The sequence below is a fragment of the Phyllopteryx taeniolatus genome, chromosome 11 (assembly GCF_024500385.1).
Source record: "Phyllopteryx taeniolatus isolate TA_2022b chromosome 11, UOR_Ptae_1.2, whole genome shotgun sequence".
NCBI classification, from domain to species: Eukaryota; Metazoa; Chordata; class Actinopteri; order Syngnathiformes; family Syngnathidae; genus Phyllopteryx; species Phyllopteryx taeniolatus.
In genome coordinates, this window is record NC_084512.1 from 15,880,894 (window position 1) to 15,892,956 (window position 12,063).

Sequence of the window (12,063 nt, forward strand, 5' to 3'; positions counted from 1 at the left end):
ACACTGGTAGAACGCCTATCCTGTTTTGCTCCAATTCTGTGGAAAAAAGGAAGAAGCCACCGTGACCATGTCCGAGATTTATTCCTCCCATCCTGTTTTTGATCCCGGATCTTCCATCTGAGCCATTGTAGCGGGGAACAAAAACTATAGGAAGTCTCTCCCTCACTCTCCCTGATGGTTATTTGCGATTTAAAGGAAGTGACATGTTCCTCGCTGAGTCAATTCCCTCAGGAAAGAACACAACTGGAAATGGAACAACAATTAATTTGACACCAGTCAATTGCTAATTAAGTTCATTATAAGAGTTGGAGCACAAGCCGTTGAGTGACCTCATTGACCTGCACACAAAGTCTCACTGTTCTCTCCATCTGAACATCTCCAATCACATGCCATGAGCCCAGCACACACAAAATACATTCAAAAGTAGAGCAAGCGTCTTCAGTTTTTAACCTGCAGGCTATTTACTTGAAATGTGTCATTGTTGTGCTCATAGAGTCTCCCTGTAGCTTTGATTGGTCCAATTAAGGCTCCAGACAGTGAACAAAAGACTGGAGTGTATACATGTTGAAGTGTGAATGTCTTGGCAGACAGTATTGATTTACAGCCTGAACAAAAGAACAACCTCAGCATGGAGACTGACAAAAGGGACAAATGAAAAGCAGGCTTTTTATTATTGTATTGTATGACACTAAATATGTTTAACAAATCAGTCAGTGGTGCATCACCATTTTGGACACAATAGCTTTATTTTCTCGTTGGTCCAGAGTGTCTGGGCTCACCTCCCAGAGCCCCGTCGCCATGGTGACCACTCACACTTGATAAACACACACAATGAGACATCTTGAATGTGACTGTTTAATTCCAGCTTTTCCCTGTCACATTCGCACATATTTCCACTATAGTGCCGTTGAATGAGTGAAAGACTTAATCCACTTTATTGCCTTATGAATAATGCATGAAACATTAACTAGATTGGATTGCCTCTCATTAATGTCGCTGCCCCAGTCCATTTAAGCTTTGCAAATATGGTCTAAATCAGACTAAAAGGCACCATGTGTGCCATAAATTGGTCCAAATGGCTAATCATAAAAAATGTTAAAATCATACACATGAATACAAAACAGATACAGTGGAACCTCTGGAACATCTAAGTCACATAAGTTGGAATTTGACCAGAAATTTTTCAAACTGTTACGTCTCTAAAGTCACCCAAATATTTTAACTGTTCACACCAGACGTCAGCAAATCTCATGAAACCTGATTTACAGTAAGAGCTCGATGGATTGACTCTGGGTCAATTTTGCTTTTTCTTTGGCTTTTTGTCTAAATGCATTCAAAAAGGCGCTGACCTGAGTGTACTTCACAAGGGTTCGGTAAGCATCAACTATACTATTTTTCTTTGGCTTTTTGTGACTTATGACACTTATACAGAAAAAGGTCCATCCTCAACAAGGGGTACTAAAGGGGGAGTTTGCCGTGTTAATCTGTTAGAAAGATTTGAATGTAGCCTCACTTCACTAATTCCCCAATATTTTTTTTATTTTCTGGATGTGGATATTCCATCCTAGTATCATCAAAGCTCCTGAAGCCCAAGGTAACAAACATGTCAGCGCAAGGACACGAGGGTGTACCTGCTATGAGTGTGCATGTGAGTGCACAGAAAATGAATGGCACCTCGTCAATCATGGTTTCTGTTTCTGATTAGTTGTTTTTTCTTGGGCACAGAGGTTTCTGGTAAAACAAAATCACAGCCACAAGATGGGGCTACAAAGGGCTGACAAAAAGTGTTGTTTTTTTTTATAACAAACTTCCCCTTTAAGGGAGGAGGATCTGAGAAAAATATATAGTGGAAGTTATAAGACACTGTGACTTTTTTTAAATGTATTTATTTATTTATTTTTACAAATGAAAGCAGTTTTTGTTTTGTGCTTTAGAGTGATTAGATTTTTTTTTTACACCTGTGTGACAATTTAGAATGCTTAAAAAAATAGATGCACGTCACCTCCAAATTTCACCTTTGTCATTAAAGTTAAAGCAGTATTTTATCATTTTTAAACTTATTTTTACACTTGTGCGACAATTAGCAATGTTAAAAAGTAAGATGCATAAGTCACATCTGCCATGCAAGTCATTTTTTGAAGTACAACTTTGTCATTGTTTTGTTAAATTAATATTACAGTTCTTAATTTTTTTCTTTTTTCTTTTATTATGAAAAGATGACAAATTACAATGAAACCGACAAACAAAGGAACAACAATTTGACTGCCAAGAATATTAAAAAGATCACAACTTAAACACATTAAGGTTTTACGAAGGTGATTCTTTGATCTTGGACGGGATTATTCCTATTTGCATTATTCCCTATGGGAACGATTGTTTCTAAAGCTTAACAAATTTGAATGGCTTCAACGAGCATACTGGAACGAATTGTGTTCGACTTTAGAGACTCTACTACTCTTGGTTTTGTAATCATACTGTATAAATACTGTACGTTATCACCAGTCATTGATCAGAAACGTTTTATTTATCTCTAGTTTATTTCAATTACAGTACAGTACTCAACGGTTTGCTGTGACATGAGTATGGAGTGCAGAAAAAGCATCAATCAAGTGATCATAGGTACAGTGTCTGAGGTATTTTCTGGCTCTGAATCCCCAAACTCAATCATTTCCTCCATCTCTCTCTCCACCACCTCCTTCTGACCTCTCATCCACGTGGGTCTCCTATCCTTGCTCTTCCTATCTTTTGGTGTGTGCTCCAGCTCCAGCATGGCCCGAAAGCTGTCTCCCCCCATCTCGGCCAGGCCGTTGCACTCATCCCTGGTTGCTAGGGCAACTCTTTTTCCCGTCACCATGTGGAGGAAGGAGAGCGTGTTGTCCGAGGCGACCCCCTCTGTCACATACCCCGTGGTGGGGCCTTGGCTGCTGTAACTCTCCTGCGGTCTTTTAGATGATTCGGTCTTTGTTTTCTTGCTGAGTATGAAGTTGAACAAGGCAGTCACTAGAAGCATTGTCCCTAAAAGCGTAGAAATTTATATGAATGGCATTTAGGTGTTCAAGGTTTGAGGTTCTAAGATATACTACAAGGACAGCTTAATTTTACCTGGAATAATTGCATGCCACACCAACACAGGATGCAGGAAACAAACCACAGACATTATGGAATAATAGAGGAACTTATGAAAGCCTCCAACCTGAGCCATCTTCTCCCATAATGTAAAGAGCTGACAGTCTGGAGGACAGCTGCAGATATGGCAGAGAACTCCTCATCAGCAACTGTGTAACTATGGCATGTTCACATGAGAATTTAGTATGAATTTATATCCCAATATCCCAATTCAAAAGTTGGTACATTCTGTAAAACATAAATAAAAACAGACTACAATTATGTGTAAATCCTTTTCAATCTACAATATATTCAACTGAATATACTACAAAGATAAAGATATTTAATTTTCACAGCGATGAACGTTTTTGGTTTTTTTCTTGCAAATATTCTCTCATTTTGAATATGATGCCTGAAACATGTTCCAAAAAAGGTGGGACAGGAGCAACAAAAGATTGGGAAAGTAGGGAAATGCTCAAAACACACCTGTTTAGAACATCCCATAGATGAACTGGTTAATTGGTGAGTCTGATGACTGGGTATAAAAGGAGGATCCTTGGAAGGTTTAGTTGTTCACAGGCAAGGACGGGGGTGAGGTTTGAAACTTTTTGAATAACTGCGTGAGCAAATAGTGCAACAGTTTAAGAACAACATTTCTCAATTTACAATCGCAAGGAATTGAGGGATTTTACCATCTATGGTCCATAGTATCAGAATCTGGAGAAATCTCTGCACTTAAGTGGTAGGGCTGAAACATAACATTGAATGCCTGTGACCTTTGATCCCTCAGGCAGCACTGCGTTAAAAAATGGCTGTGTAAAGGATATTGCCACGTGGGCTCAGGAACACTTCAGGAAACCATTGTCAGTGAACACAGGTCGTTCTACAAATGCAAGTTAAAACTCAACAATGCAAAGCAAAAGCCATATATCAACAACACCCAGAAATGCTGCTGGCCAGCGTCTCTCGCCCCAAGCTCATGTGAGATAGGCTGACACAAAGTGGGAAAGTGTGCTGTGGTCTGACGAGTCCACATTTCATTCATTTTGTTTCTGAAAATCATAGACATCGTGTCCTCCGGTCCAAATAGGTAAAGGACCATCTGGCTTGTTATCTGCGCAAAGTTCAAAAGCCAACATCATGGCATGGGTAACTTGCACATCTGTGAAGGTATCATTAATGCTGAAAGGTAAAAACATGTTTTAGAGCAACATACTGTATGCTGCCATCCAAGCAACATGTTTTTCAGGGACGTCCCTGCTTATTTCAGCAAGACAATGCCAAGCCACATTCTGCACATGTTACAACAGTGTGGCTCATAGTAAAAGAGTGTGAGTACTAGACTGGCCTGCCAGCAAGTCAGACCTGTCTCCCATTGAAAGTGTGTGGCGCATTATGAAGCGCAAAATACGACAACAAAGACCCTGGACTGTTGAGCAACTGACGTTTTACATGAAACAAGAATGTTAAAGAATTCCAAAAAGCTTTAACAATTACTTTCCTCAGTCCCCAAATACTTTTTGAATGTTGTTAAACAGAGAGCAAAAGGATAAGTAATCTAACACAGTGGTAAACATGCCCCTGTCCCAGCTTTTTGGGAAAGTGTTGCAGCCATCAAATTCAACATTTGTGAATATTTGCAACTACAAAAAAGAAGTTTATCAGTTTGAACATTAAAGATCTTGTGTTTGTAGTGTCTTCAATTGAATAAAGGTTCAAAAGGATTTGCAAATCGTATTCTGTTTTTATTTACATTCTACACAATGTTTCAAATTCATTGGAATTGGGATTTGTAAAATTTAAATAGTAAAACATTTTTTTCAAAATTAAATTTTGCACTAAACACTTTTATGGCACTAATATGACAAAACCATAACTCTCAAACCCCTTCTAAATGATTTTAACTATTGTACTGTATGGAATATCAACATCGTATATCCATCATGTTTGTGGATTGTGTTGCTGTGTACCTGCACATGCGCACTGTTTTTCATCACTTTGAATGATTGGCATCTAAAAGACATCTAATTAGACCAATCAGAGGACATGATATTGAAGCCATTAATTTAGCCAAAATAAAAATGTAATACTTGCTGATTCCAAATTTGTCAGCAATCTAAAGTAAAAATAACAGCATTTATCGTGCTGCAAATAATTTGAAATGTTTCCCGCAGTCATATTGATTGATCATACAGTTATGGAGTTTCCAAATTACCAATGCTATTTCCTCAAAAATCAAAGGTAGGACAAACCGCGATGGGAGCATTCGCCATGTCGTCACCAAATGATCACGTGGTGTGTTGGTTGGCAAAAAGGCCCTCCAAGTCAACGGCCGACCAAGAGTGATCAAGTTAATAGCGCTTATTTTTATGAATTAATAAATGGTAGTGTCCTGTAGCATCATAGGCTGTACATGCAGATTTGATAAGAATGATTCTAAGAGCTTTTACGTCATCCCAAAGAAACCTGAAACTCATTGAAAGCTTTACATACAGACATTGTACTTGACACAAGTGGAAACTCTGGGAACGTTCGCGAAATGTCATCATGACGTAATTGTGGGCATTATCTATGTCCGTCTTGGCTTTAGCTTTTTGGTTGCTAATATGGATTGCTATTATTATTAACTTTTAAGGCTGTTGCTGATTAAATCTTATTATTAGGGATGTCCTGGATCACATTTTTCGCACCAGAGTCCGAGTCTGAGTCTTTGATTTTAAGTATATGCCAATACCAAATCCCAATCCCATACATGTACAGTAACTATCAAAATTCAACTTTTAATATATAAAAGAACAACCAAAAAATAAATTGGGAAAAAGTAAAATAATAATATTAAAAATACAGAAATTAAACAAGTATATATTTAGCAAATATAAATGACTTTGGTAATCCTAATTAACCTAAAACAGGAACGTTTCAGTCTGATTTCATGTCAAACAGTCAGGGGGCAAATGAATGTATCGGCTGCTCCTTTGCATCTTAGGGGCATTGTGGTGCGATGCATGATGGAGCAACACGTTTGCAGTGCATAAAAAGCATAGAAGAAGAACGTTAACTCGTTTTTCACAGATCAAGAAGAATACGTGTTACTTAGTTTGTGTATAAATGTTCGTTATTTGAAGGAAAATCCCACCCGTGAGCTAATGCTAATTCTAGCTAGCCCGTCAATGGGGGTTTCCATTGACTGTTAGCATGAAGCTTGCAAGTTCTAAAACGATCATGTGTCTTGTATTTAAATATGCAATGTGTGATTGTTTAGTTTAACAGTAAACTACACCTGGGGTGTCATTAAACAGTTCAAAGCACGCTGTGCGTGTCTCTGTGTTTGTTGGTTTGCTGAAGACATTTCAACTTTACCCCAAAAGGCTTCTTCAGTTCTTTGAAGGTTCCTCAAAATCCAGAGACCCAAACTCAGCTATGTTGTTTATGCAGTGCAGTGTAGTGAGGAGTGCAATGACCTCTACATTGGAGAGACCAAGCAACCTGTCCACATACACATGGCACAACATGGGTGAGCAGTGTTTTTCATCTCATGAAGAAGGACATTCCTTTCAGGACAGCGATGTCCAAATTGTGGAGAGGGAGGACCGCTGGTGTGAAAGGTGTGGAAAAAAGCCATCTATGTCAAACTAGAAAGGCCCTCTCTAAACAGAGGATGAGGGTTGCGCCATGATCTATTGTCCGCTTGCAACAATGTCCTGTCATCTCTCTCCAAAAGAGTTTCTTGTTCCACAAGATGAGTAGACACTAAAAAGCTGTTTTGCCACCAGGCAGATATTGGTTAGTAGGATGATTATTCACCAGCAACACCTGGCAACAACAATAACCCTATTGTGACCATCCCCAGGGGACACAGCTACCAGAGACATGAATAGGAAAACTCCACGCTTAAAACTATGGCGCTGAAGAAGCCTTTTGAATTAAAGGTGAAACCTCTTCAACAAACAAGAAGGGTCCAGTTGATTCGGTTCATCCTTTATATTTTATGTTATGGTGTCAGTACAGAAAGTCAAGTTGAGTACTCACGGCAGGCACATGAGCAAAAGTGCATCCAGGAAATAGGCCAACTCAAATATCATGATGCCAACAGAGGACACTCTGGTGAGGAACAAATAATAATTTTGAACCACATGTATTCAGCAACCATTTTTAACAGACTGAAACATGTCAGCTTGTGTGTGAACTCAGACTTTTTCTGAATAAAGGACCGGTAAATACTGCCGTTAATAGCCAGATAACCATCTTATGAACCAGAAAAAAATGCCCCTGGGACAAAACTCTTCACATGGATAGCCTCTTCTTGGGAAACACACTATGAACAGTTATGACTTGAGTCTCTCTCTGGGAGAGCAAAGAGTGCAGCTCTCCGGTCGGGGAACCTTTCCTTTGGCTCCATGTTAGTTTGGATGTGAACTGAACAAACAGCAGAAGCCTTAAGGATCACACTTGAAAACAAATATATTCGAGCAAGTTCTTACAGCAGGTAGATGCCAAGGCTGTTGAAGTCTCCCTGTTGTAGGGTCTCCACTCCTACAGCACACAACACTGAAAAGAAAATGCAACTCATTTCACTTTTGGGGGTTAGCAGATTTTGTCCACTAGATGTCAGACTTTGTTCACTATTTCTCAAGCAATAAATTAGTCTGCAAGGGTGGTCTTTGCAATGCCTTATTTTACGTTCATACATTCCCTGCAAATATAAAACAAGCCAGATTATTGCAGATTTGAGATACTATAGTGACACATGTTCTCTATTCCAAATAACTGCAAATCTGATTTGAAAGGCATTTTCTCCTGACGTATTTTCTTTTAATTAAGGTAGCTTTCACCTTTTTACACTGCAAACTGGCAATTGGTGACCCATTATGGTTTCTGTTCTTGACTCCCATGTGTGTGTAAACTGCTGGTCTACTGAATTGACATTTGATGACTGGAGGAGTCTTTAACGTCAACGAACTTATCGTCACGTTCAAGAAACCAGTTTGATGATTTGGCTAAGTGACAATGTATTACTGGATGAGGTCCTCTGAAGATGGTAGACTGAGGCCATAAATGTCATGGTCTGGAAGCTTTCTTCCCCTCTTGGTCTGAATGTAAATGCATTGAGTCACCTGTACCCTGTGATTGTCTGGTTGGATAGCTGGACTTTCTTCTTGATTGTATTTCTCAACTGTAGATGTGTTCAGGTGACGATAAAAGATTAGATTGATTTATGCGCTTGAGTAAACCTCAAGTAAGCTGCCACAATTTATAGCATCCATTCCAAGAGTTGAAAGTGATGTCTTGGTCACTGAATTGTGCTAATGGCTTACTCGTGTTTGTTATTACGATTTGAGCCCCGGGTTCAACACAGTGCCGGTTAGTAACTTGATATGACTGCATTTCCTCTTATCTCTCATCCTGACTTCATGAATGATCAATGGTACTGTTGTTCCATATCATATACAGTATTTGTTTTGTCTGAATGAAAGTATTCTTTGGAAGACCAGCTAGAAGCAAGCGATGCTTGGCCGAGACTTGTATTGACAGCAAGGAGCTGAGCCAAATCCAGCTGGCAGTATCCTCAGACAAACAGTGAAAACAAAAAGGCCAAATTGTGGCGAATGTTGACATTAAATGCAATGGCTTGCTTTTGGGAAATGCAACAGCGACATCTGAGGCCTTAAGTGCTAATGACATTACTATAATTATCGATTTAAGAGTAATGGCGATTTGACCCCCAACACCACCAAATAACTTTGACAGAAACGAACTAACGAAGGGCACTCAAATTTGAATGTTATGTTATTTAATTTTACCCTTATAACCTTCTGTGTAGTTTTCATATAGTTGGTTGTGACGTGAGATGTTCAATTGCAAAGGTAAACACGAGCGGTTCAAGTAAAAATATGGTTAGGTTACATCAAATAAAGAACTAACTAAACACTTTGGTACAGTTGAGAGTTTGATGAAAGAAATATGGTTCCCCTAAAATTAGATACTATTTTGCCTTGGAAGTTATAGGTGAGGCAATCTACACATGGAAACCGTTTTTATGGGCGCCTTAGCAGAAATGCAGCGATACAATCAGCACCAGAGGGAAATCAGGACAATGCTGCTAAAAGCTTGCTGCTCATTAATAGGGTGTGGGAGGGATAAACACTGTATATAGACCAGTTCAAAATCAAGGCAAAAGTCTACCCTATTTAATTGTATGTCTATAGAAGACACACACAGAGAGGCAGACCGACACATAAAATGTGCACACACAAGGGCAAATGTACAGTAATCTCATGAGTGTATAAAACCACATGAGCTCAAATAAGGCCAGTAAACCTGCTGGTTGCAGAGACATTAGTTGGATGGCGCATGGCTGTGTAAATGAGCAGCATCTGCAACTTTTTCAATTAACGTACAATACAGTAGAAGTTGATTAACAACGGACTAATGAGGCTAACTACTAGTTTGTACAGAAGGGGATGCGACATCGTAGCCAAGCTAAAAAAAGAAATCAAGCAATTATCAGTTTCACTCTCTATTTCACATGTATACATGTAAATATGTATGCCACACATGTATTTCACACTTTTATTATATATGAAGATAGACTTGCATATTTTGCAAATGACCACGATACTGGTCTCATTTTTGGTCAAATATTTCACCACGCTTGTAGCATAGTAACCTATGACTATATGCTGTGCTGCGACAATGAAGTGTTACGACACTGGGTCGTATAGCGACACAAGTGTCACGATGTTAGTGCGTGTTGTGAATGTGTGGGAATTCCATTTTCATTCGCACACAGTTACTGTCAACGCATTTTGGATATAACATTTTGGCGACAAAGATGGCGCATGAGTTCACGCAATACCCTTGTCCTTGTTCCTCGCCGCCAGTGCCATTGTTCCACTGGTATGAATATTTTAAGACCAGACGCGATAGGAATAGCCAAAGCTGGTGAGGCTAACTGCTATTCTTGTCTACAACCAGCTTATTTTCATTGATTCTTATTTTCATACTCTCCGATCCACGCAGACGTATGAAGACGGTATTGCCTTGTTGGCCGGACATTTCGCTGCTCCACAGAGCGTTCCAGTTTTGGCAACGGCAGCAGACGGGCGAGCCGAAGGTCCTCTGTAAACTCGCCGATTGGAAGACAAGAAAATCATGATTAGCGATTCGTCGACTTCAACCTTTTAACGTCGATGCTGTCATGGGTGTGTGTTATGGTTGTTGTCTTCCCCCTGAGAAGCATCTTCCCCACCTGTGCCCCGTTTACCCTAATTACCCTAGGCATTTAACCTCGTGTCTCATTCTTTCTGGTCGCCAGTTCGTTGTACCTTGTTTCCACGTCACCGACTCATAGCAAGCCTAGACCCTGTTCTGATAATTGAGCTTGCCTTTTTGCCTCACGTTTTTTGGATACTGTTGGCTTTTCGGATTGCCTGGCTGTGTACCGACCTCTGCCAGTTTATTAAACTTCTCTTTTTGAAACTGTCCATTTGAATTGGAGTCATGCATTTTGGGTCCTGTCCTTTGTTCCGTTCATGACAGATGCAGAAAAGTCGCCTGGACGCTCATCGACTAACCGGTTTGACCCCTGTGGTACAGGTATGTGTCTGTATAGAAGAGCTACACGTGCATTTGCATATTGCTCCACTGTATTTCAGCAAAGTGAAGTACTTTGAGGTCAAGAACACTGTCTGCTAAAGTCTGACTCTGACAATTAACCTCCAACCTCCTACACTTACAAATTGTAGTCTCACTGGGCATTTCGTTAATGCTCATTTGTATCTTAATTTAACAATCCACTGTTTATTTTTGTTCTATTGTGTGACACTATGGTAGAGAAAATGCCAAGACCGAAATGTTTATTCATTTTCACTGACATTAGTGTTCAGGTGTACCTAATGCTTTGGCCAATGAATGTGTGTTGGATGGGTCAGCTTCATTGTGGTTTCCAAAAGGATCAGTTGGTAACTATTAGCAAGAATGATGAACAAAGACTGGATGGATGTAGACATCTTGCATTGTTAAAACATTTGATTGGAGCAGAAAAATGTACTCGTTCTAAATATTTAGTGGAGACTGTGGGTTATTTTCTTAGTCGAGTGTATGGAATACAAGTAATTCTTCACAGCAGTGAGTTTATGTTGCCACACATGACTTTTGAAACAATATTGTTTACTACTCTGTGGAAGTGTCCAGCACAGATTCAGCATCAGATTACGCCTTTGACTAGCATGCTGCTACACTCTTGCCTCAGGAAATTCAGAACCTCTGTTAAAGAATCCAAGAGCAACAGAACAAATCACGAGGTTCTGTCGTCTGTCTTGTTTCATCAGAAATAACTAGTCACCATATATCCTACCTGTGGCTGTAGAAATGCCAAGAATCCTGCATGCAATCTCAACTATAATCCACCAACCGCTCTCTGAGTTGTCCATGACAACGGGGACTCTTCCTCCCCAGAAAAAAATAACCTCTCCTCTTTTATGCTATCTGAAATAGTTTGTTGTTAGGAAGTTCCTAGGGTAATATTCTAGAAACATAGCTGACCCTTAGCTCGACAGAGGATGATGTGATGCCTGAAGCCTCTTAGCTTGGTCCGGTTCAACCTTAGTAAGGTGTGTGACTCAGTAATGACCCAATTGTTAATCAGTCTCTCTTTCTCTTTCTCTTTTTCTCTCTCTCTCTCGCTCTCTCTCTCTCTCTCATTCAATCATAATCAATAAATAAATAGAAACTCTTCTTCATTTGTGTCACTATGTCTGTATTATACACCCCCCCAGGTGGCCAAGGTATGCACAATGGAAGGAGCAGCACAATGTTCATTGAACTGAGGCAAAAAATGTGACAAAAACGGTTTATTCCTTTACATTTTATTTATCCATCCATCCATCCATCCATTTTCAACACCGCTTATCCTGGTTAGGGTTGCGGGACGATGGAGCCTATCCCTGTCATGAACAT

At 39.7% G+C, this 12,063-nt stretch overlaps 1 protein-coding gene across 1 annotated transcript; it reads right to left on the bottom strand.

Moving 5' to 3' along the window:
- Window positions 1–2,321: 2,321 nt before the first annotated feature.
- tmem72 (transmembrane protein 72) lies at window positions 2,322–11,702 on the bottom strand. The gene is made up of 5 exons (XM_061790182.1): window positions 11,462–11,702; window positions 7,587–7,653; window positions 7,135–7,206; window positions 3,103–3,242; window positions 2,322–3,015 (listed from the first exon to the last, which is right to left on the bottom strand). Exons 1-5 carry the CDS (start codon window positions 11,535–11,537, stop codon window positions 2,606–2,608), a joined length of 765 nt encoding a protein of 254 aa, XP_061646166.1. The 5' UTR covers window positions 11,538–11,702; the 3' UTR covers window positions 2,322–2,605.
- Window positions 11,703–12,063: the final 361 nt, after the last annotated feature.

Bases quoted from the DNA above. Each gene is read 5' to 3' on its own strand.
- tmem72 (XM_061790182.1), bottom strand. From the start codon at position 11,537: ATGGACAACTCAGAGAGCGGTTGGTGGATTATAGTTGAGATTGCATGC. The intron at 7,654-11,461 runs GTAGGATATATG...TTTTCTTTTCAG, and splicing joins TGGCATTTCTACAGCCACAG to TGTTGTGTGCTGTAGGAGTG. The intron at 3,016-3,102 runs GTAAAATTAAGC...CTACGCTTTTAG, and splicing joins GTGGCATGCAATTATTCCAG to GGACAATGCTTCTAGTGACT.